The sequence below is a fragment of the Dipodomys spectabilis genome, unplaced genomic scaffold (assembly GCF_019054845.1).
Source record: "Dipodomys spectabilis isolate Male_0828 unplaced genomic scaffold, ASM1905484v1 ptg000127l, whole genome shotgun sequence".
NCBI lineage: Eukaryota > Metazoa > Chordata > Mammalia > Rodentia > Heteromyidae > Dipodomys > Dipodomys spectabilis.
In genome coordinates this window covers 1,886,989-1,908,419 of record NW_024870804.1, presented here as the reverse complement: position 1 = coordinate 1,908,419, position 21,431 = coordinate 1,886,989, and the positions used below count along the sequence as shown (strand labels likewise).

Below are 21,431 nucleotides of genomic sequence, written 5' to 3'. Positions count from 1 at the left end.
GATCAACTGGGTTATTTCCTATTTGAATATTGGTTTTCTAAGGCACATCACATACACACATATATATACATCATATCTTTAAGCGTATGTTTGTATATACATATAACACATACAAGACTTGTGAATAATTGTTGTGAGATGGCTTACATTAAGCCTTTCTGAATTTTAATGTTTGTCTTTCACATTGTCTTTTCTGTAACCTACTAATTTTTTTGGTCATATCAGGTATCTCCATGGTAACTATGTGGTTGATGTGGTTGTCCTTGTTTGTAATCTGAGGGGCTACAGAAATAGAATGTTCACCCTTCCTAGGCTAAGACATCACCTGTATTGTTTTTTTAATGGTGGAAATGTAGGTTATATTAATTTTTCATTAAATTCACTCATCTATTCAGTTAGCAACTTGTGTGTGTGTGTGTGTGTGTGTGTGTGTGTGTGTGTGTGTGCTGGTCCTGCGACTCAGGGCCTGGGCACTGTCTTTGAGCTTCTTTTGCTCAAAGCTAGTGGTCTACCCCTTGAGCCACAGCCCCACTTTTGGTTCTTATGGTAGTTTATTGGAGATAAGAGTTCTTGCCCAGACTGGCTTTGAACCATGAATCTCAGATCCTAGCCTCCTGAGTAGATAGGATTATAGACACGAGCCACCCGTGCCTGACTTCAATTAGCAATTCTTTATTGAGCCACCTGTCTTATACTCAGCTCTGTTCTAGGAGCTAGTAAGCAATACAAAATCTTGTTGTTGTTGTTGTTTTTTAAAGTGAATCAGTTTGATCAAAAGGATCTCCAAAAAGGGGTTGTGCGTAAGCATATTGGTTATGGAAACTCTAATACCTAATTCCCAAAGGGTTAGCATGAGCAATGGTTATTTTCACTCACTGGAGGTCCAGATAGATGTTTATGATTAGAAACATTGCTACTCAAGGGATGGCTTGGAAGTGTCCCTTGCTAAGATACTTATATTAATGTGTCCACATTCATTAATGCATATATATTAAAGTAACTTTCATGTACATTAACATGTACTTGTAACTTCATGTGCATTACATGTTAAACATAGGTGTATGATAGGCTTTAATCTTGAAAGACAGTTATGTATCTATCCTTCGCTCAATTTGGCTAAGGACTTCAATGTTGGGGCTACCCAACATTGGGCAAGCCTACTTTCTGAAGAGGCAGAGATCAGAATCTGCAGACATGTCTTTGTCTTCCCAGTCTTGCCCAGAAGATTGTTGCAACCTATCGTCTGTGCTCAGAACAACTCTCCTCCCAGCATCACTACGACTATGGCATGCGGGCCGTCAAGTCTGTGCTCACAGCTGCAGGCAACCTAAAGCTCAAATATCCAAAGGAAGATGAAAGTGTTTTATTGCTCCGTGCCTTGCTCGATGTCAACCTAGCCAAGTTCTTAGCTCAAGATGTCCCTCTGTTTCAGGTATGCAGGGATTTAGGACATTGGTGAAGGACCCAGACTCAATTTCTTTGGCACCTTTACTCCACATCTGCAGTCCTCTTATACCCTCTCTCATACCAGCCCAAATGCCATCTTCTTGATCCCCTGTTGCTAAGATATATATGTATGTATATGTGTGTATATATACCTATATATAATATATGTATAATATATGTGTGTATATATTATACATATATTATATATGTATATATACACATATATACATATATATGTGTATATATACATATATATTATATGTATATATTATACATTATATATGTATATATATACATATATATACATATATATATATATATATATATATTTGCCAATCCTGGGGCTTGGACTCAGGGCCTGAGCACTGTCCCTAATGCTTCATGGCCTGAGCCACAGTGCCACTTCTGCTTTTTTCTGTCTATGTGGTACTGAGGAATGGAACCCAGGGCTTTGTGCATGCTAGGCAAGCACTTTACTGCTAAGCCACATTCCTAGCCCATTAAGTAATAATCTTGATAGCAAATATCCTTGTCTAGTTCCTAGTTTTAATTAATTTTTTTTGTTTTCTTTTCTTGTGTGAATACTGCATCTTGAACTCTGGGCCTCACTCTCCTCTACTCAAAGCTGGCGTTCTACCACTTGAACCATACCTCCCCATTTCTAGCTTTTTGCGGGTTACTTGGAGATGAGAGTTTTGCAGACTTTTCTGCCTTGGCTGACTTTGAATCTTTTTTTTTTTTACTTTGAATCTTAATACTCAGATCTCCTGAGTAGCTAGGATTACAGGAGTAAGCCACGGATGCCTGACAAAAATGATTTCTGTAATAGGATAAGATTTGCTGTTGGAGGGCTGGGATGTAGCTCAGTGGCAAAGCACTTGCCTAGCAAGTACAATGCCCTGTTTTTGATACCCAGTACCAAAAAAACAGTTAAAAAAAGGATTTGCTGTTGGGTTTAGGTAGTTGTGTTTATTTAATGTAATTAAATGTGATTCTTCAAGACAGAAATCATGATTATCTTAGTCATCCCAAGCACAAAAACAGTACCACAGACAGTAAATATTTACTGTTTTAAATTTTCGGAGAGGGAAATTATGATTAACAGTTGACATTTGAGTTTTTGGTACAAGGGGAAAATGAGCTTTGAGAGTTTTCAAACATTTCTTTTGTCTATAGATCTCATTTTAGGAAAATGTTGAGAATCACATATCTGATACTTCATCCTTCCCACCTTCTCTTGAACCTTTGCCAACAGGGGATTATCTCAGATTTGTTTCCTGGAGTTGTTCTTCCAAAGCCAGACTATGAAGTTTTTCTGGAAGCCCTGGATATCAACTCCAAAAAGATGGGACTTCAGCCAGTACCTTGGTTTATTGGAAAAATTATCCAGGTTAGTTCCTTGTACCCACTTGAGATGTACCTGTTCTACTGTCTACAGGAAGTAGGAACTAGAAGGATTTAGGGCAGACAGGAGCAGGACTGACAACATGGAAATAAAGTTAACAGACCACTTGGCCAACTGTTGTACTTGGAATTAAAGTTCAACATTTTTAGATGATTCTGGTAAAGTCATATGATCACTTAGATTGGAACTGGACTGTAACCAAGCATAGGTGGAGATAACCCTGTCCAAGTCATGTCAGCTGATCTGAAGGCGATGTCTCCTCAGGGAAAGTTAGGGTTCAGTAAATGACAGGCAGATTATGGGCAGGAAGATCACAAATGTCTCTATAGATAGACCCGATTCTAGAAATGCACTTTCTCTGCAAAATTATAGGCCACAATAACAAGATGCCTTAAATACCATCAGGTTCATCCTTTATAAAGTCCAGAGAGGGAACACAAATGGGTTTAATACAGACATAGGCTCAAGTCTCCGATCAGATCCTGCTGTGAGATTTAGGACAAATTATTTCACCCCATTGAGCCTCAGTTTCCTCATCTATAAAATGGAAAGAGCAAAACCTTCCCCAGAGAAATTTAGTTCTTCAGAGGTATAGAAAAGTGCTACATATAGTGATGGATGCTATATCCTCACCACCCACTTAGTCCATCTGCCTTATAAGCATTACCATGTCCCAAAGTCACATTATTAATGGAAAAACACGCTAAGGTAGAACTGTGTCTTTGAATTCTGAATTCAGATTGACCTATGGTAAAAATAATTATTTTTTCCCTAGTATATAACCAAATGAGCTGCTTTAAAAAACAAAGCAAAACATATTTCACTTGGAATATTCAGGTGAGCTACCCTTTAAGAATGAGCTTTTGTTTCCAATACTTTGTCATGGAATATCTTTAACAGGTAGAATTATAAAGAGAACTTCCATGCCCTAGACCTAGACTGCATTATTAATATGTTATAATACTTGCTTTATCACTTACCCATTCTTCCATCAATTCACCCATCCATCCACCTCCTTTCATTTATCTTTCTTTATGATAATATTTCAAAGGAAGTTGCAGACATTTAGATGAACTTTTATAAAGCTTAGCACTGATTTTCAGAAATAAGGTAATGTTTTCAAACTAAGGTGTCAGAAACTATCTGTCCTCTTATATATTTAATTACACATACAAACAGACACACACAGACACACACACACACATATCTGGATCATCTAAAGCAATTTTTGGCCCAAAGTAGGTGCTTAAAAGATGCTTACTGAATGAGATTCCTGCCCTCCCCTGCAACTCCATTGCTATTATCTTCAGTTAAGACTCATCTCAAAGGGCAATGAGAACTTGATCTTCAAAATAAAAAGTTTCAAACTTCCCCTTTCTCTGAGGGATCAATAGTCAAGGAAGAAAACAGAGAAAAAAACATAAAATCTCATACAAATACAAGTGTTTTGACTACAGTGGCCTACTTGTCACCCACAGGAACAATCAGGAAATTCAAGAAATAAGTTCTCACTTAGCTGCTAAGTCTTAAGAATAGAGGTTAGAATGACATTGTATCTTTTTTTTTTGGTACCAGTCCTGGGGGCCTGAACTCAGGGCTTAGCGCTGTCACTGAGCTTTTGTGCTCTAGGTTAATGCTCTACCACTTGAGCCACACAGATCTACATCTAGCTTTTTGGTGGCTACTTGTAGATGAGTATCTTAGGTTTGACTAACCCAAGATCCACATATCTCAGCCTCTTGAGAAGCTAAGATTACATGCATAAGCCACGCACGCCCAGGTGTCATTGTGTCTTACAGCATGGTGCCTGACTTAGAAAGCATGTTTTCTTTTTATTATTGTAATGTTTTATTGTAAAAATGTTGTACAGGGGCTGGGAAGGTGGCTCAGTGGTAGAGTGCTTGCCTTGCATGCATGAGGCCCTGGGCTCGATTCCTCAGCACCACATAAGCAAAAAGAAAAAAGCCAGAAATAGCACTGTGGCTCAAGTGGTAGAGTGCTAGCCTTGAGCTGAAGAGCTGAGGGACAGCACCCAGGCCCAGAGTTCAGGTCCCACGATTGGATCCCCCCCAAAAAATGTTGTACAGAGGTAGGTTACAGTTACATGAGTAGGGCAATGAGTACATTTCATAGCGAGCATTGTTACCTCCTCCTTTATTTTCCCCTTACCATCACTTCCCTCCCTGCCTCCCCAACTCGTCCTGCCCCCCCCCACACTGTAATGTTCATTTTCAATATAGTGTTCTATACATCTTGTCATCACAATGTGTCAGCCTGCATCCCCATTTAAGCATTCTGCAAAATTCCTTTCCCTCCTCAAATTACAAAAATGTGTACACAAGATGCAGAACACAGGCATCAAATCCAGTGAAAACAGGGGTTATATAATGGGGGAAGAACCTACAAAAGAAACAAAAGAATCACATAGTGCATTGTAAATACATTAAAAATACTAGCAAGCAAGAAAAAAACCCCAAAACCTCTTGTGTCCCTGTCTTGGGGTACATTTTGCTTAACATTATCTCATGTGGTCGTATGTATATAGCCTTTGACCTTCTCTGCTTGTCCTAGACATGTACTAGTCACTGCAAACAAGGGAAACCATGGGACCTATGTTTCTTTGGGCCTGGCTTACTTCACTCAATATAATTTTTCCAAGTCTTTCCATTTCCTAACAAATGAGGCAATGTCATTCTTTCTGACGGAGGCATAGAATTCCATTATATATATATCTATATATCTATATATATCTATATATGCCTTATATAGATATATATCTCACATTTTCTTGATCCATTCATCCACTGAGGGGCATCTGGGTTGGTTTCATACCTTAGCTATGGTAAATAATGCTGCAGTAAACATGGTTGTGCTGGTAGCTTTGGTATGACCTTGTTTGTGATCATTTGGGTAAATGCCCAAAAGTGGGATTGCTGGGTCATAAGGGAGCTCTATGTTTTGTCTTTTGAGGAACCTCCATAGTGCAGAAAGCATGTTTTCATCTACAGAGATTCCAATTAAAGCAGAATAGAAGTTAATACTCTAAAATGGAACTTTCCAATAGGAATACAGGTTGCTAAAGTGATCACCATTTCCTTTTCTTCTTTAAAATAAATGGCATATACGATCAATTTACACAGAGTTATTCTATAGTTGTTCTACTCAGGTATAGGACAAGACAAGTAATTTTTCCTATCTGTCTTTCAGTAACAACGATCCAATCTCTATCCCACTCTCCCTATGCTTCTTAGCCCGTGTGACCATCATTCTAATCTTTAGCTCTAGGAGGTAATAGAAATGACCAATGATTGAGGATAGAGTAATATTAATTATCTAGTCTTAATTATTTCACATTGTACATGTGTATTGAATTATCATACTATTCCCTATACATATGTACAAATATTAGTGAAGTTCTGTTTTTTGTGTGGGCCTGCCCTGGGGCTTGAACTCAGGTCTTGGGCACTGTCCCTGAGCTTTGTGCTGTAGGCTAGCACTCTACCACTTGAGCTACACCTTCACTTTTGGTGCTTTTTTAGTAGTTTATTAAAGCAAACTTTCCTGCTTAGGCTGGCTTTGAACTGCAATACTCAGGTCCCAGCCTCCTGAGTAGCTGGGATTACAGGCATGAGCCATCCACGTCAGATGTTCCCTCCCCCCTCTCTCCCTTCCTCCCTCCCTCCCTTCCTTCCTTCCTTCCTTCCTTCCTGCCAATGATATAATGAACAGATTTGAAATATTGAAGTTAGACAGCCCTTTGATCAAATCCTAGCTCCATCACTGAAAGCTTGGGGGAGGAGTTGCTTAACTTCTCTTGGGCTCATTCAATCTTCTCATCTATAAAAGGTGGGTAATGAGATCTGAATATATTAAATATTTGGATAATCATTTGATGTTAAGCACATAGCATCCCTTTTAGCATCCCTTAAGCAATCTAGGACACATATATATTCATTTATCCAAAACATAGATAAGTAGTAGCTACAAAAGTGACTCACTAGTGACCGTAAGAAACTCCTTTCCACTCCTCATTCTTCATTAACTTTAAGGAAGTGTGGGGAGCTTTTTTTATTGGGGGGGTGTTGGTTGTGGGGCTTTGGACTCAGTGCCTCTTTGTGCTCAAGACTAGTGGTCTACCACTTGAGCCACAGTGCCACTTTCAGATTTTGAGAGGTTAATTTGAGATAAGAGTCTCATAGGATTACATACATGAGTGACTGGCACCCAGAGGGGAGCTTTTTAAAGCTCAAGCACATTCACTGGTACTGGTACTTGAACTCAGGGCCTGGATATATTATCCCTTAGCTTTTTTATTTTTTTTGGTCGGTCGTGGGACTTGAACTCTGGGCCTGAGCACTGTCCCTCAACTCTTTAGTTCAAGGCTAGCGCTCTACCACTTGAGCTACAGTGCCTCTCCATCCCTTAGCTTTTTAGCTCAAGACTGGAGTTCTGTCCACTGAACTGTGGTTCCACTTCCAGCTTTTTTGGTGTTTAACTGGAGATACAAATCTCATGGACTTTCCTGCCCAGGCTGGCTTCTAACTGCAAATCAATCCTCAGCCTCTTGGGTTATAGGTCTGAACACTAGTGTCTAACTGCTAATTTCTTGTATAATTTTTCATCCCAGATCTATGAAATGATGCTGGTAAGACATGGCTTTATGATTGTTGGAGACCCTATGGGTGGCAAGACCTCTGCTTATAAAGTGTTGGCTGCAGCTTTGGGTGATTTGCATGCAGGTAAGCTCATATCCCTGGCTTGGGTTGAGGTTAGGAATCCCTAATCATTGGCTGGCTTCAGGGAGATAATATCAAAGCTGTGTTTTGGTAGCCCTGGGTCCTGATTGTCAGAGACAGTAGAATGTGGCACATAACAAATAAACAGTGAGGGAGTGTGGCTTCTAACAAGGGACTTTATGGGCATATTATAAAAACTGGAGAAATATTCTATAAATGTTGAATGTGGTTCATACAATTGCTTTCCAATAAGAGAGAAACTCCTGTCATGGCTTAAACAAAATTAGTCCAAAAGCAAATCCAAACCATCACATTGTTTCTTTTCTTTTACTTTTATTCCTGCCATCCATTCTTCCCTTTTCTTTCTTTTCCATTTCTTTCCTTTCCAACTTTTCCTCCTTCCTTCCTTCCTTCTTTCTTTCCTTCCTTCCTTCTTTCCTTCTTTCCTTCTTCCTTCCTTTTAAGGTAGAGGATAAGAGTTCATACTTTTTTGTTTTTGGTGCCAGTACTAGGGCTTGAACTCATGGCCTGGGCACTGTCTCATAGCTTTTTTGCTCCAGGCTAGCACTTTACCCCTTTGATCCACACTTCAGCTTCCATCTTCTTGGTGGTTAAATGGAGATAAGAGTCTCATAGACTTTCTGGGCTGGCTTTCAATCAACAGATCTCAGACTCCTGAGTAGCTAGGATAGCAGGTATAGGTGACTGGCTCCCAGTGAAGAGTTCCTTTTAGTGAGACTTGAGTTGAGTAAATGACTAAACCTCCCTTATCTTCCATTTTTCTCAACTCTAAAATGGGATGATTGTGAGAACTATACCTATATAAATGAAATTATACAGGTAAATTCCCTAGCACTTGCACCTACTCAGTAAATGGAAGCTACTTTGACTGCCAGGGAAATAGGCAGACATTTTGTTTGTTTTAGTATAAATTACAAGCCTGTGGTTGCCATGTTAGATATATTTTTACATATTTACTTCTTCAAGTCCAATATTTCATTTAAAATTGTTTCCTAATGACATTTGATGATTGTAAGCCTTATGCCCACCCTTGGTCCTTAGCTCCACCCAAACCTGAGCTCCCTGCCCTGGAGTTCCCTTCATACAGCTGGCCCCTCCCTCTCTCTGCCCAGACCCACCTGAACTCCTAGATACTTCACTTCTTAACCCTGAGATCCTGCTGCTACCTAGATAGTGGAGGTTGCCATGTGCTCTCTCTCCGGGAGAAATATGGCTCCTCTAATAAACCTGTAATAATCTTTCTCCTGTGCCTGCCTGCCTCTATGTGGTCCCCTGGCATGGATGTGACAGACCTTTTCAATGATCAAGTTGCTGTTAGAGCTCTTTGAGATTTTCGTGTTGAGGACCAAGAGCCTCATTTGGGCATTCAAGTTTTGATTACAATGACAATTAGAGCATATGAATATTTTTCTTTTTTTGTGACAGTCTTGGGGCTTGAACTCAGGGCATGGGTGCTGTTCCTGAGCTGCTTTTGCTCAAGGTTAATGCTCTACCACTTGAGCCAGAGTGCCACTTCCAGCTTTTTTTAGTAGTTTAGTGGAGATAAGATTTTCATATACTTGCCTTTCAGGTCTGGCTTCACACTGCAATCCTCACATCTCAGCCTCTTGAGTAGCTAGGATTACAGGCATGAGCCACTGGCATCCAGTTTATGTGAATATGTTTTAAGAGACTACAGGAGTTGGCTGGGCTAGGTAGTTCATGACTGTAATTTCAGCTATTCAGAAAGTAGAGATTGAGACGATTATAGTTTAGGGCCAGCCTAGACAAAAGATAAGCAAGACTTCATCTCAACAAATAAGCCAGACACAGTTGTGTGTCCCTTAACTTCAGCTATGTGGGAGGAATAGGTATGAGGATTATAATCCAAGGCCAGCTCTGAGGGGAGGGGGTTATGACTATGACTAAAGCATGAATTTAAAAAAAAAATAAGAAAGGATGGTAGATAGGTGTGTGGCTCAAGTGGCAGAGTATCTGCCTAGCAAGTGTAAGGCCCTGAGATCAAATTCCAGTATCACAAAAAAAGCAAGACGTTAAAAGCATAAGAAGGATGCTACTACAGTGTCTTTGTAGGATTCTGTAAAAGTAGTTTTTTGTTATTTTGTTTTTGGACATGACCCAAGCACTCCAACTTTCTCTTACTTTGAAGGATGATTTAAAAATGTCATTATTTTCTGTTATTAAATATATATACTGTGCCAACCATTTAGCCTAAATATTCCAATTTGGTGCTATTACTAAAATAGTATGTGTATTTTTCAGAGGACAAATGACACTTACTGAGCAGTTGAGGAAAAGCTTTCAGGGCTAAATTAGCCATCAGATAGAAAAATGTAACCATTATTTTCCAGATTCCTAGCCAACGCCAAGGTAGTTAGGGACTATGACAGCAAGGCAGACTAAGAGAGATGATGAAATAGTGACTCTCTTCTTCAATGCTTAAGTTCTTTTAGGCCCAGCCCAATTGCATTAGTCTTGGATCTGATCAGCACATTTGAAACAAGACTCAAAATAAAGTGTACTGTGAAACTAATGGCTATGGTAACCCAACAATTAAAAATGTATTTAAATTTAAAATCTATGAAAGAACTGAGCTCACAGTTTATAAAAACTGTTCTTGGACCAGGCATGGTGATCACTCCTCTAATCTTGTCTACTAAGGGGGTGGAGACTAACTTGGACAAAGCCAGCCCAAGCAAAGTCAGCAGTGACACTCTGTCTCAAATACAAAAACATGGGAAGTAGAGGTATGGTTCAAGTGATAGAGTGTTAGCCTGGAGAAAGAAAACCAAAGAAAGTGTGAAGCCCTGCCCAAAACAGAACAATCTTCATAGCCAGACACTAGAAGCTCATGCCTGTAAGCTTTAGCTATTCAGGAAGATAAGCTCTAAGGATTGAGGTTTGAAGCCAACCCTGGCAGGAAAGTCTCTGAGATTCTTATCTCAATTAACCACCAAAACCAGAAGTGGTGCTAAGGCTCAAGCATTAGTCTTGTGTGAAAAATCTAAGGGATCACCCCCAGTATGCACACCTGCATGCGCGCGCGCACGCGCGCGCACACACACACACACCAAAAACAAAAATGCCCAAAAGGGTGGGGCCATGGCTCAAATGGTAAAGCATCTGCTTACCATGTGTGAAGCACTTGAGTTCAGTTTCCAGGATTGAAGGAATAAATAAACAAACAAGAACTCTCCTTGGGTTGCATATTTATCAATGCTGGTTCGAGTTTGAGGTAGCATTATTTTTTCTAAGGTCTGGTCTTACCAGAGCCTTTTAATTGATGTTGGACCTTCTTCTCCAGCCAACAAGATGGAGGAATTTGGTGTGGAGTACAAGATCATCAACCCCAAGGCCATCACAATGGGACAGCTGTACGGGTGCTTTGACCCAGTGAGTCATGAGTGGACAGATGGTGTCCTAGCCAATGCTTTCCGGGAACAAGCATCTTCTATGTCTGATGACCGCAAATGGATTATCTTTGATGGGCCAGTGGATGCTGTTTGGATTGAAAACATGAACACTGTTCTGGATGATAATAAAAAGGTAGCTACAGGGTCTATTACTTGTTCATGTGTGGGGTATAAACTCATATTGAAGTCAGTCATCAAAACAATAGAAGAAAACAATAGAAGACATGCATTTATTACACTTTGAGCAAATGCCCCATAAGAGAATGACATTTATCTAATTTCTCAACAGTATTGCTGTTTGTATTTATAGTCAATAACTATCTAGGGTCTAATAATGGCTTAAAATAACTATTTTTTCTTATGATTTTGGGGGGTGGGGAATTTTGAAAGACTTCAGCTGGCCAATTGGTTTCTAGTTCTTGTGATTTCACTAGAACTAGAGGATATACAGCCAAGATGACTTTTTCATTCAATATTTAAGGGCTTTCTGGGCCCTGGTAGTTCATGTCTGTAATCCTAGCTACTCAGGAGACTGAGACCTGATATTTAACATTTTGAAGTTAGCCCAGGTAGGAAAGGTTGAGACACTTACCTCCAATTAACCATTAAAAACCAGAAGTAGAGGTTTGGCTCAGTGGTAGGGCATCAGATTTGAGTGAAAAATCTAAGGAATAGCTCCCAGGCCCAGAGTTTAAGCCCCAGTATTGATTTTACACACACACACACACACACACACACACACACACACACACACACACACACACGTCATCACAGGGCTTGTCTGGATTCAAAGAAGTAGAGAAATAGACTCTATCTCTTGATGGAAATGGAGAAAGTCACATTATAAACCTGCATGTGGAATGAGAATAGATTTTGGAACATTATTGCAGTAGTCTTTGGAAAATACATTCTGCCACAGTAAAAATAGTAACACTAAAGAATTTGGCCTTGAGCCAAGCAGTTAGGTTCAAAGACTGGCTCTTCCATTACCAGCTATGTAACATCAGAAGCTATTTAGTTTCTCAGTGCCTCAAATCTATCACCTATAAAATGAGGACAATATCTACCTCAAAATGTTGTTCAGAAGATTAGATGAATTAATATTTGCAAACTGCTTATATATAGTATCTGAAATATACCCAGAACTGTACAACAGTATTATTAAAATCATAAAATAAGAAATATATCACTGAAATATATATCACCATCAAATCAACATGTTGTTCTCAAACTGTTTAAGTGTCACAAGCCTAAGAGAGAGTCATATTTAACAATAGAAGTCTCCCAATGAAGACTACTTACCCAAATTATACACATATATTAATTACACTCTATGCATAATTTTGATTATATAGCATAGAAAAATAGAAACAAATAATATTACATGATATGGACTATATAAATGAATGTGCTAAATGGTTTTGAGTTTAGTAATATAAAGAGAGTCACAATTAAGGAGTTTCTTAATTGTTGTTCTTGTGGTATAAGAAGTGGAGCTATAGTCAAGCTATTGATATTTAGAGATGGCAGAATTTGGTGGTTGTGGACCTTATCTAGGTATGTATACAGAGACATGAATCAGGTAACATGCAGGGAATGTTGTAGTCACAATTAAGATGATCAGCAGGAATCTGTGGTATTTTCTCTCCTCAGAGGGGTTGGGGCCCTAGCTTTGTCTTATTAGAACTTAACTTTTTCTCTTGAGCCCATCATGGCAGATGCCAGGTGTTCTAAGTACATATTCTAAGATTCACCTATGATTTTCAGGTTCTGTAATATGTTGACAACCACAGTTTCCACTGATCTTGGATGGCTCAGGTCTGTAATACTAGCTACTTAGGAGACTGAGGATCATAGTTTGAACCTAGCCCAGATAGACAAACAGTTAACAGCAAAAGCCAGAAGTGGAGAGTGCCAGACTTGAGTGAAAAAGATGAGCGAAGAGACTAAAGCCCTGAGTTCATGCCCCAGTACAGGTACACCCACCAAAATTTAGTGCCTTTCAAACAGTAGGATTTCCAGTGGTCTTCCATTCAGCTCTAAACAGGATTTAGAGAGTGTTTTTGTCACCATGGTTAGTCTATGTGAGAAGTTCAAAAATGCATCTTTGACTTGAGTAAATATGACAAGATGAAGATGTACACTTAACTTTTATGTTAAAAACAAGAAGGGACTAAGACGCTTCATTGGAGCTGGTAACTTCTTTCTCAGTTCTTCACTTAAGATTGCAACCTTGTGATTTCTCTTCCTTACTATCTAAAAGTATAATTCATTTAGCCATGACTAAGCCCTCTTCATCACCCCCTTTTTGCTTCTCTCCTGAGAATTTTTTCCTATACTATGTATTTTGATTATCATGTATCTTCTCCAGCAGAATGTAGACCCCTAAGAAAAGGATATTTTTGTCTGTTTTATCCTGTGCACTTAGAATCATGCCTGGACCATGGTAAATGCTCAGCAAATGTTTGTGGTATACACTCAAACTGACTCTGTCTCCACTGAGACCCTTCACTGATGGATGTAATTTAACTGCTGTGCCCTCCTCCATTCCCACCCTTCCCTCCTCCCCCCCTCCATTCTGTTTTCTCTTGCAGTTATGTTTAATGAGTGGAGAGATTATCCAGATGAGTGCCAAGATGAGTCTGATCTTTGAGCCAGCAGACCTAGAGCAGGCCTCCCCAGCCACTGTGAGCAGGTAAGTCAGGGTGCACTGGCACCTGGGGAGAAGGTGTGACCAGCAAACCCTAAACAGGAGGGAAAGCTCTAAAATCCACAAATGTGATTAAGCTCTAGAAGACCACCCCATTATCTCCCCATTATTATTAGACTTGTAACATCAGTCTTCAACCCACACTGCTGGTAGAAGTCCACATCAAGCAAGCACTTTGGAAAAGAGCATGCCATTGGCTCAAGTGGAGCTTTCATTTGCCCTTAGGATCCAGCAATTCTGCTCCTAAGTATATGGTGCCCCAGTATGAATATTCATACTGGCACAATGACCAATAACAAACAGTTGGAAACTGCCCAAATACTTATTAATAGGAGTGAATTAATAAATTGCAATAACAATGCAAATATCTAACTATATATATATATATATATATATATATATATATATATATATATATATATATATATTGCAAAAGAAATAAATAAGCAGCCTTGGCAGCATCAGTAACTTAGTAGTAACTGCGTAGTAGATCAAATCATAATATTTTGTATAAAAGGAAGTCCAACATTAACTATAGCATGATTCCCCTCCTAAATTGTTTAAAAAATAGACAAGAAAGAAAATAATTAAGATGAAAATACATGTACCCTGGGAGAAAGGGAGGGAAGGGTGACATTGTCCAAAAAGAAATGTACTCTATTTTTACTTTATTTTATTGTAAAGATGCTGCACAGCAGGATTACAGCTACATGAGTAAGACAATGATACATTTCTTGTTGAACATTGTTACTTCCTCTTTTGTTTTTTCCTACTATCCTTTCCCTCCCCTACTTCCCCTACTTTCCCCCCTCCAACCCCCAACAAAGTTGTAAAGATCATTTCTAATATAGTGTCTTGTGAGTATCATTGTTGCAATAGGTCACCCTGTGTCCTGTGTCCCCTTCCCCTTCCCAAAATAGATAAATGTATATACAAGATGCAGGGTGCCAAAATCAAATATAGTGACAACAAGGAATATAACATAGGGGGAAGAACATACAAAAGAAACAAAAAATCACCTAGTACATTAAAAACAACAACAACAAAGAAAAACCTCTATATCCATATCTTGAGGTTCATTTAGCTTAGCATCATCTTATATGGTACATAGCTTTTGAGCTTTTCTGCCCATCTGATGAGAATGTCCTAGATGTATATTAGTTATTGCAAATAAGGGAAACCATGGGACCTATATTTCTTTGAGTCTGGCTTACTTCACTTAATATGATTTTTTCCCAAGCCTTTCCATTTCCTAACAAATAGGATTGTGTCATTCTTTCTGATGGAAGCATAGAATTCCATTATATATATATACATAGATATACACATATACATATATATATATATATATCACATTTTCTTTTTTTTTTAATTTAATTTAATTTTATTTGTGAACATACTGTACAGAGGAGTTACAGTTACATGGGCAGGATAATGCGTACATTTCTTACCAAGCATTGCAGCCTCCTCCATCACATTTTCTTAATCTGCTCATCTACTGAGGGGCATCTGGGTTGTTTACATATCTTAGCTATGGTGAATAATGCTGCAATAAACATGGTTGTGCTGGTAGCTTTAACATGGCCTTGTTTGTGATCATTTGGGTAAATGTCTGGAAGTGGAATTGTTGGGTCATAGGGGAGCTCTATGTGGAGTCTTTTAAGGAACCTCCATACTGTTTTCAGAGTGGTTGAACAAAAAAATATGGAATGCTTCACGAATTTGCATATCATCCTTGCATAGGGGCTATGCTAATCTTCTCTGTATCATTACAATTTTAGTATATGTGCTGCCAAAGCGAGCAAAGAAATGCACTCTTTACCTGCCTATAACTCCTCTGTACACCAACTTTATACTAACAATAAAACAATATCTAAAAAATACATTTACATGTCTGACACAGTGGCAGATGCCTGTAATCTCAGCTACTTGGGAGGTGGAGGTAGGAGGATTGTGTTCTAAGACTAGCTGGGGCAAGAGCATAAGGCTTTATCTTAAAAATTAACTAAAAGCACAAGCACTTGGAGCAGTGGCTCAAGTGGTAGTGGGAAGCATTGAATTCTCTCCCCAGGAGCACCAAAAAGAAAAGAAAAATACATGTTATTTCAGAAACATATAAAATTCTATAAAAATATATAAGAAGGGAAGAAATCAAGATTCAAGATGCTGTGTTACCTTAAGTGGGGAAGCCCAAGGGAATAGGATAAGAGTGATCACATAGTTAGATGACATTTATTGCCAATCCATTAAGGCTTAGCTCAGTGCTTGAGGAATAGTACAATAAAAAAGACAGCACCTTCCTCATTCTCTGTTTATGCAACTAGGTGTGGCATGATCTACATGGAGCCCCATCAGCTAAGCTGGAGGCCCCTAAAAGATTCATATATGGACACCCTACCTTCCAGCCTCACTGCGGAGCACAAGGAATTGGTGAGACCTTTGGTTCTCTTTATTCTCCCCCCACTTCCGAACTCATCTCCAGGACCTTCTACATACATCTTCATCATTCCAGGAAGCAAGAAAGGGCAGGAAATAAATTCCCTGTCCATCGCCAGTTCTCTTTGTTTCCTGGCTGTCTGCCATGTTTCCAACTTTCTTCTGCATGTGTTAGGTGTGGCATAGAGCAGTGAACTGATTCTTCATTGTCCACCTTCTCCATCATTCTTCTTCTCCCCAGTGGAAAACTCATGTCCCTCTGTGCTGTCATCCTGCAGTTATATCTGGAACCTGCTCTCCACACTTCCCACTGGGAGGAATCCAGGACTGGTTAGAAATGCTCGCTTTGCAGCTAGTACAACTGACCAGTGACTACTCTCCTTTCCCATCCTAAAAGACAGGAAAGTTTAGGTTATGTGGGTTCCTGACTACATGCTCAAAACCAGGGAAGCAGGAATAAAGTCAGCCTGTTTGTGGTGTCCCTTGTACTTCCCCGAATAAGTAGGAGTCCTTAGAAAAGTATTCTATGGAGGAAACTAAGAAAGTTCCACCTTATTATAGAAATACTCTGGGTGACAACATGTCTGTTACCACACTCAGACACAGACACAGACACACACACACACACACACACACATTGATACAATCATCTGCCCCCCCCCCCCACATACACATAAAAGTATCAATATCACCTGTCCACATATACACATGTTCTGGAGTTGCCAAAGTTCTATACCCGAAAGCCCATCAGAAATTCTGAAATGGTCTTGGCACAAGATCTAACTTCATCTTGTCAGGGCTTGTTGTGATCTGGCCCTACCCAACTCTGTGGCCTCCTCTATTGGCTCTCTCTAGCCCTGGCCCATTATTCCCTAGCCTTCCTGTTTTCTTTTTTATTTATGTATTACTTATTTTTGTTGGTCATGGGGCCTGAACTCTCAGCCTGGGTGCTGTCCCTTAGTTCTTCAGCTCAAGCTAGCCCTCTACCACTTGAACCATGGTACCACTTCCAGCTTTTTCTGCTTATGTGGTGCTGGGGAATCGAACCCAGGGCCTCATGCATGCAAGGCAAGCACTCTTTCACTGAGCTATCTTCCCAGTCCCCCCTCTTTTTTTATTCATGAGATATTTATTAAAATAACACATTTAGGGGAAATGTGTTAATGTATAAACCATTACTGAAAACTGTATACCATCATACAAAAAAGGACTTTGTTTTGGGAGACTGAGTTTGAATTTATGGCAAATTTTCAGAAATAAAACCATAGAACAACACAATCTAATTCAACCTTAAAGACTGGCATGGTGAGCAAGGAATGTTCTTATTCTTTGTTGGAGTTCCTTCATTACAGTGTCAGGTACCAGGGCTCTGCCTTTTGGAGTGATTTCAGCCACCAAGTCATCAACAGTAACGAGTTCCAATCCTTTTTCTTTAATTACCTCTTTACAGTGTGCCTTCAGCTGATCCTTCCAGCCACATTCAATTAATTTAGCTCTCAGCAACTCTTTGAAGCTCTCTCTTTCTCCAGTTTCTATTAACTTTTTGGTTAATTGCTGCTCTCACCTGCACATCTTTGTTCATCTTGCTAACCACACTCTTTGACTGCCCAGGACTTAGACCCTCATTAGCTCAGGCACCTAAGCACACAGAAACCTAGAACATGCATTTCCGGGGCGGGGTCTCCTGTTTTCTTTACATTCCTGGAAAACCCAGGTTTTACCACCTCAAGGATTTTGCACATTTTATTCTTCATATGGAAATCTTGACCCAGTTTATCTCATGGATGGCTCACCTTTATCATTACTTCCCAGCAGAAAGGTCCACTATTCCAAAAAGGCTTCTCTGAACACTCTGTTTATGCTTTTCTTGTTATTCTCCATTATAACACTTTGGTTTCTTGCTAACATGCCCCATCATCTGCACTTTAGTTACTGCATTGGTTTTTAAAATTTATTTCTTTTGTTTTTGTCCCCCCTCCATCAGTGTTATGGGGAAAAGAGCCCACCACTCAGAGATACCCTCATGTAAAAAGATGAATTTATTGGGGAAGTAGATAGCTGACCAGCCAGGGACACAGCACAGATTTGGGAGCTGTGGCTGCAACCCTGAGCAGTCCTCAAGCTGGGGCTATTAAGGGGTAGGTTACATAGACTTACATAGAGGAGCATGCAAGACAGGTTTGGCACATATTTTTTTATTATTATTAATAAGTTTTTTATTGTGTAAATACTGTACAGAGGGGTTACAATTAGTAATAAGTACATATCTTATTCCTCCACCCCCTTGCCAAAGTTGTAAAGTTCGTTTTTTGACATACGTCTTGTACAGGTTTGGCACATTTTCATTGGTTATAGTTATATGACCTTTAAATTCATTTGTTCTTTATGGTAAATAGCATGGTAATTTGCAATAGGCTGCCCATAGTAGGACCACTCTGTGGTGGTCCTTTTTTTTTTTTTGCTGGTTGTGGACCTGAACTCTGGGCCTAGGCACTGTCCCTCAGCTCTTCAGCTCAAGGCAAGTGCTCTACTGCTTGAGCCACAGCGCCACTTCCGGCTTTTTCTGTTTATGTGGTGCTGAGGAATCGAACCCAGGGCCCCATGCATGCAAGGCAAGCACTCTACCACTGAGCCACCTTCCCAGCCCAGTGGTGTGGTCTTTAATTGGTGGTCTAAAGGCCCTGTTACTGAGGCAAGCAAGCAAGATTACAGAAGCAAAACATAGCCTTGAGTCACGGGAGCATAGGCAAAACATAATCTTGACTTGGTCAGCATGATTAATACTATCAATGCTATCGACACTATTACAGAAATGATTTTTATTATAAGCCCCTGACTAATACGGCAACTCAGTGCAGCTGGTGCCTCAAGGTTGTCAGCAGTCTTCTGCAAGGCTGCCAGCTTGGTAAACTTGACTAAGGGAGAGATATTCTTTTGCTTTTTAGCAAGGATGGAGAAGGGACAAAGGCTGACTACTGGCAGCCTTTGTCTGGGGTTTTTCTAACTTTCTGCCAACGAATAGCAACTCAGATATTACAAACAGATTATGAGCTAGCAGAGGTCTTGTCATCATATTCCCCTTTTATCCCCAGCACTGTGGACTGCAATGCAATTATTAGATGCTCAGCAAATAGCATCTGATTTCATGTAGTTGCTCCTGAGCTTAAGATGGGATAATGTCTTGACACACTCATCAACACATTGAAAATATCATAAATTGAAAATTCATTTAACCCATCGGATTTGTCAAACACTCTGGCTTATCTGCTCTTTCTCCTTGTGATTGATCACAACGCAATCTGGGCGCTGTGCTCTGGATCCTGGGGAAACCCAAGAAAAGATGAAAAGTGAAGTATTTTAAATTTGAACCTGTCAGGCACTTGTGATTCATGCCTGTCATCCTAGCTACTCAGAAGGCTAAGCCATCTGAGAACTGTGGTTTGAGCCAGCCTGGACAGGAAAGTCTGAGACGCTTATCTCCAATTAACCACAAGAAAACTGGAAATGGCACTTTGGCTCCAAGTGTTTGAGTGCTAGCCTTGCATAAAAGAGCTCAGGGACAGCGCCCAGGCCCTGAGTTCAAGCCCCATGACTGACAAATAAATAAATAAATAAATAAAAACATTTGAACCTACACTCAAAGTTAACCAGCAATCTTAACCAATCTTAGCCTCCTGAGATAATGTCCTTTTAGATGTCTACAAAGCTCACAGAGTTTTCTACTCTCAGGTCAATGACATGTTCATGTGGCTAGTCCAGCCCTGCCTAGAATTTTGTCGCCTTCATTGTAAATTTGTGGTCCAAACATCTCCCATACATCTGGCCTATACCATGATGAGACTGTACTCTTCTCTATTTGGTAAGTACAATAGGACAGGCCGGGGGAGGAAGGGGGGCCTTTGGCTTTTGTCTGTCCTCATTACTCTTTAGCCCCTGCAATTAAGAACAAGAGGGCCTTTGAATTGTAGATAGTAGAATTTCCTGGGAGAGTCTGTGTATTTTGTTTTGCTCAATAATGGTGTGTGTGTGTGTGTGTGTGTGTGTGTGCTTGTGTGCAGGTGTGTGTGTGTGTGTGTGTGTGTGTGTGTGTGCTTGTGTGCAGGTGTGCCTGTCAATACTAGGGCTTGACTCAGGGTCTCACATATTTGTTTAGCTTTTTTGCTTAAGGCCACCACTTACCACTTGAGCCACACCTCCACACCTGGTTTCTGCTAGTTATTTGGCGATAAGAACCTCAGATTTTTCTACCTGGGCTGGCTTTGAACCTCGATATTCAGATCTCAGCCTCTTTAGTAGCTAGGATTATAAATGTGAGGTACCAATGCCAGGGTTGATTTTTTTTTTTTAAGCAAATTATCCCATCTTTTCTTGGCCGAAGGCTCCTGTCTATCTCTACCAAACAAAGTTATCTTGATAGGAGATGGGTTTAGATGATAGATATGAATGCATCTCAGAAAAAAATTCTAAAACTATGAATGTACTATAGGAAAACTAATCACATAGGTGTCCAAAACTATGAAACTTCTTCAGGATATTTTAAAACAGTACTTCAGTGTTTTATGAATTTCCCAAGACACAATCATGTATTTCCGTATTTCACACAAATCAGATTCCACTGCATTCTACTGCAGAAGACTACAGGTGTGTTCATTTGGAGAACTTTTATTACATGTTAATTTTCTTTCCAAGATGACAAATTCAAGATGAATCTTTACAACTTCTGACACATTTTCTTAGTTCATTTCTTCTAAAAGCATTGTAGACACAAATTAAAAATGTAACTTGAGGGGCTGGGAAGGTGGCTCAATGGTAGAGCGCTTGCCTTGCATGCATGAGGCCCTGGGTTCAATTCCTCAGCACCACATAAGCAGAAAAAAAAAGCCGTAAGTGGTGCTGTGGCTCAAGTGGTAAAGCACTAGCCTTGAGCTGAAGAGCTGAGGGACAGCGTGCAGGCCCAGAGTTCAGGCTCCATGATTGGACCCTCCCCCCCAAAAAAGAAAAGTAACATGAGTAATAGTTAAACATAAGTTATAAGGTACTTATTCTGTTTTGCAGATTATATGATCCTATACCTAAAGAATCTTAAAGATTTGCCCCCAGAACTCCTGATAGACACCCTCAGCAATGTAGTAACATACAAAACTAACACACACAGAAAAGCTTTTCTATACACCAGCCATTGTTGATGTACAGAAGGAGGGAAAAATTAAGAACATCATTCCATTCAAAATAGCTTTTAAAAAGAATGGGGTCTCTGTGCCTTA

The 21,431-nt window shown here is 39.8% G+C and overlaps 1 protein-coding gene, 1 non-coding gene and 1 pseudogene across 2 annotated transcripts in view; 1 reads left to right on the top strand and 2 right to left on the bottom strand.

Moving 5' to 3' along the window:
- Dnah3 (dynein axonemal heavy chain 3) overlaps positions 1-21,431 on the top strand; it is a 197,007-nt gene that overhangs the window by 99,100 nt on the left and 76,476 nt on the right. Inside the window, exons 33-39 of the mRNA XM_042689859.1 lie at positions 1,213-1,432; positions 2,702-2,836; positions 7,479-7,590; positions 10,913-11,154; positions 13,616-13,716; positions 16,056-16,161; positions 19,897-20,026. Of these exons, the coding sequence (XP_042545793.1) occupies positions 1,213-1,432; positions 2,702-2,836; positions 7,479-7,590; positions 10,913-11,154; positions 13,616-13,716; positions 16,056-16,161; positions 19,897-20,026 (1,046 nt within the window). The remainder of the gene's footprint in view (positions 1-1,212; positions 1,433-2,701; positions 2,837-7,478; positions 7,591-10,912; positions 11,155-13,615; positions 13,717-16,055; positions 16,162-19,896; positions 20,027-21,431) is intronic.
- LOC122116208 lies at positions 15,430-15,536 on the bottom strand. The gene has a single exon (XR_006148914.1). It is a non-coding gene; the product is annotated as a U6 spliceosomal RNA (small nuclear RNA).
- LOC122116196 lies at positions 17,402-17,761 on the bottom strand (annotated as a pseudogene).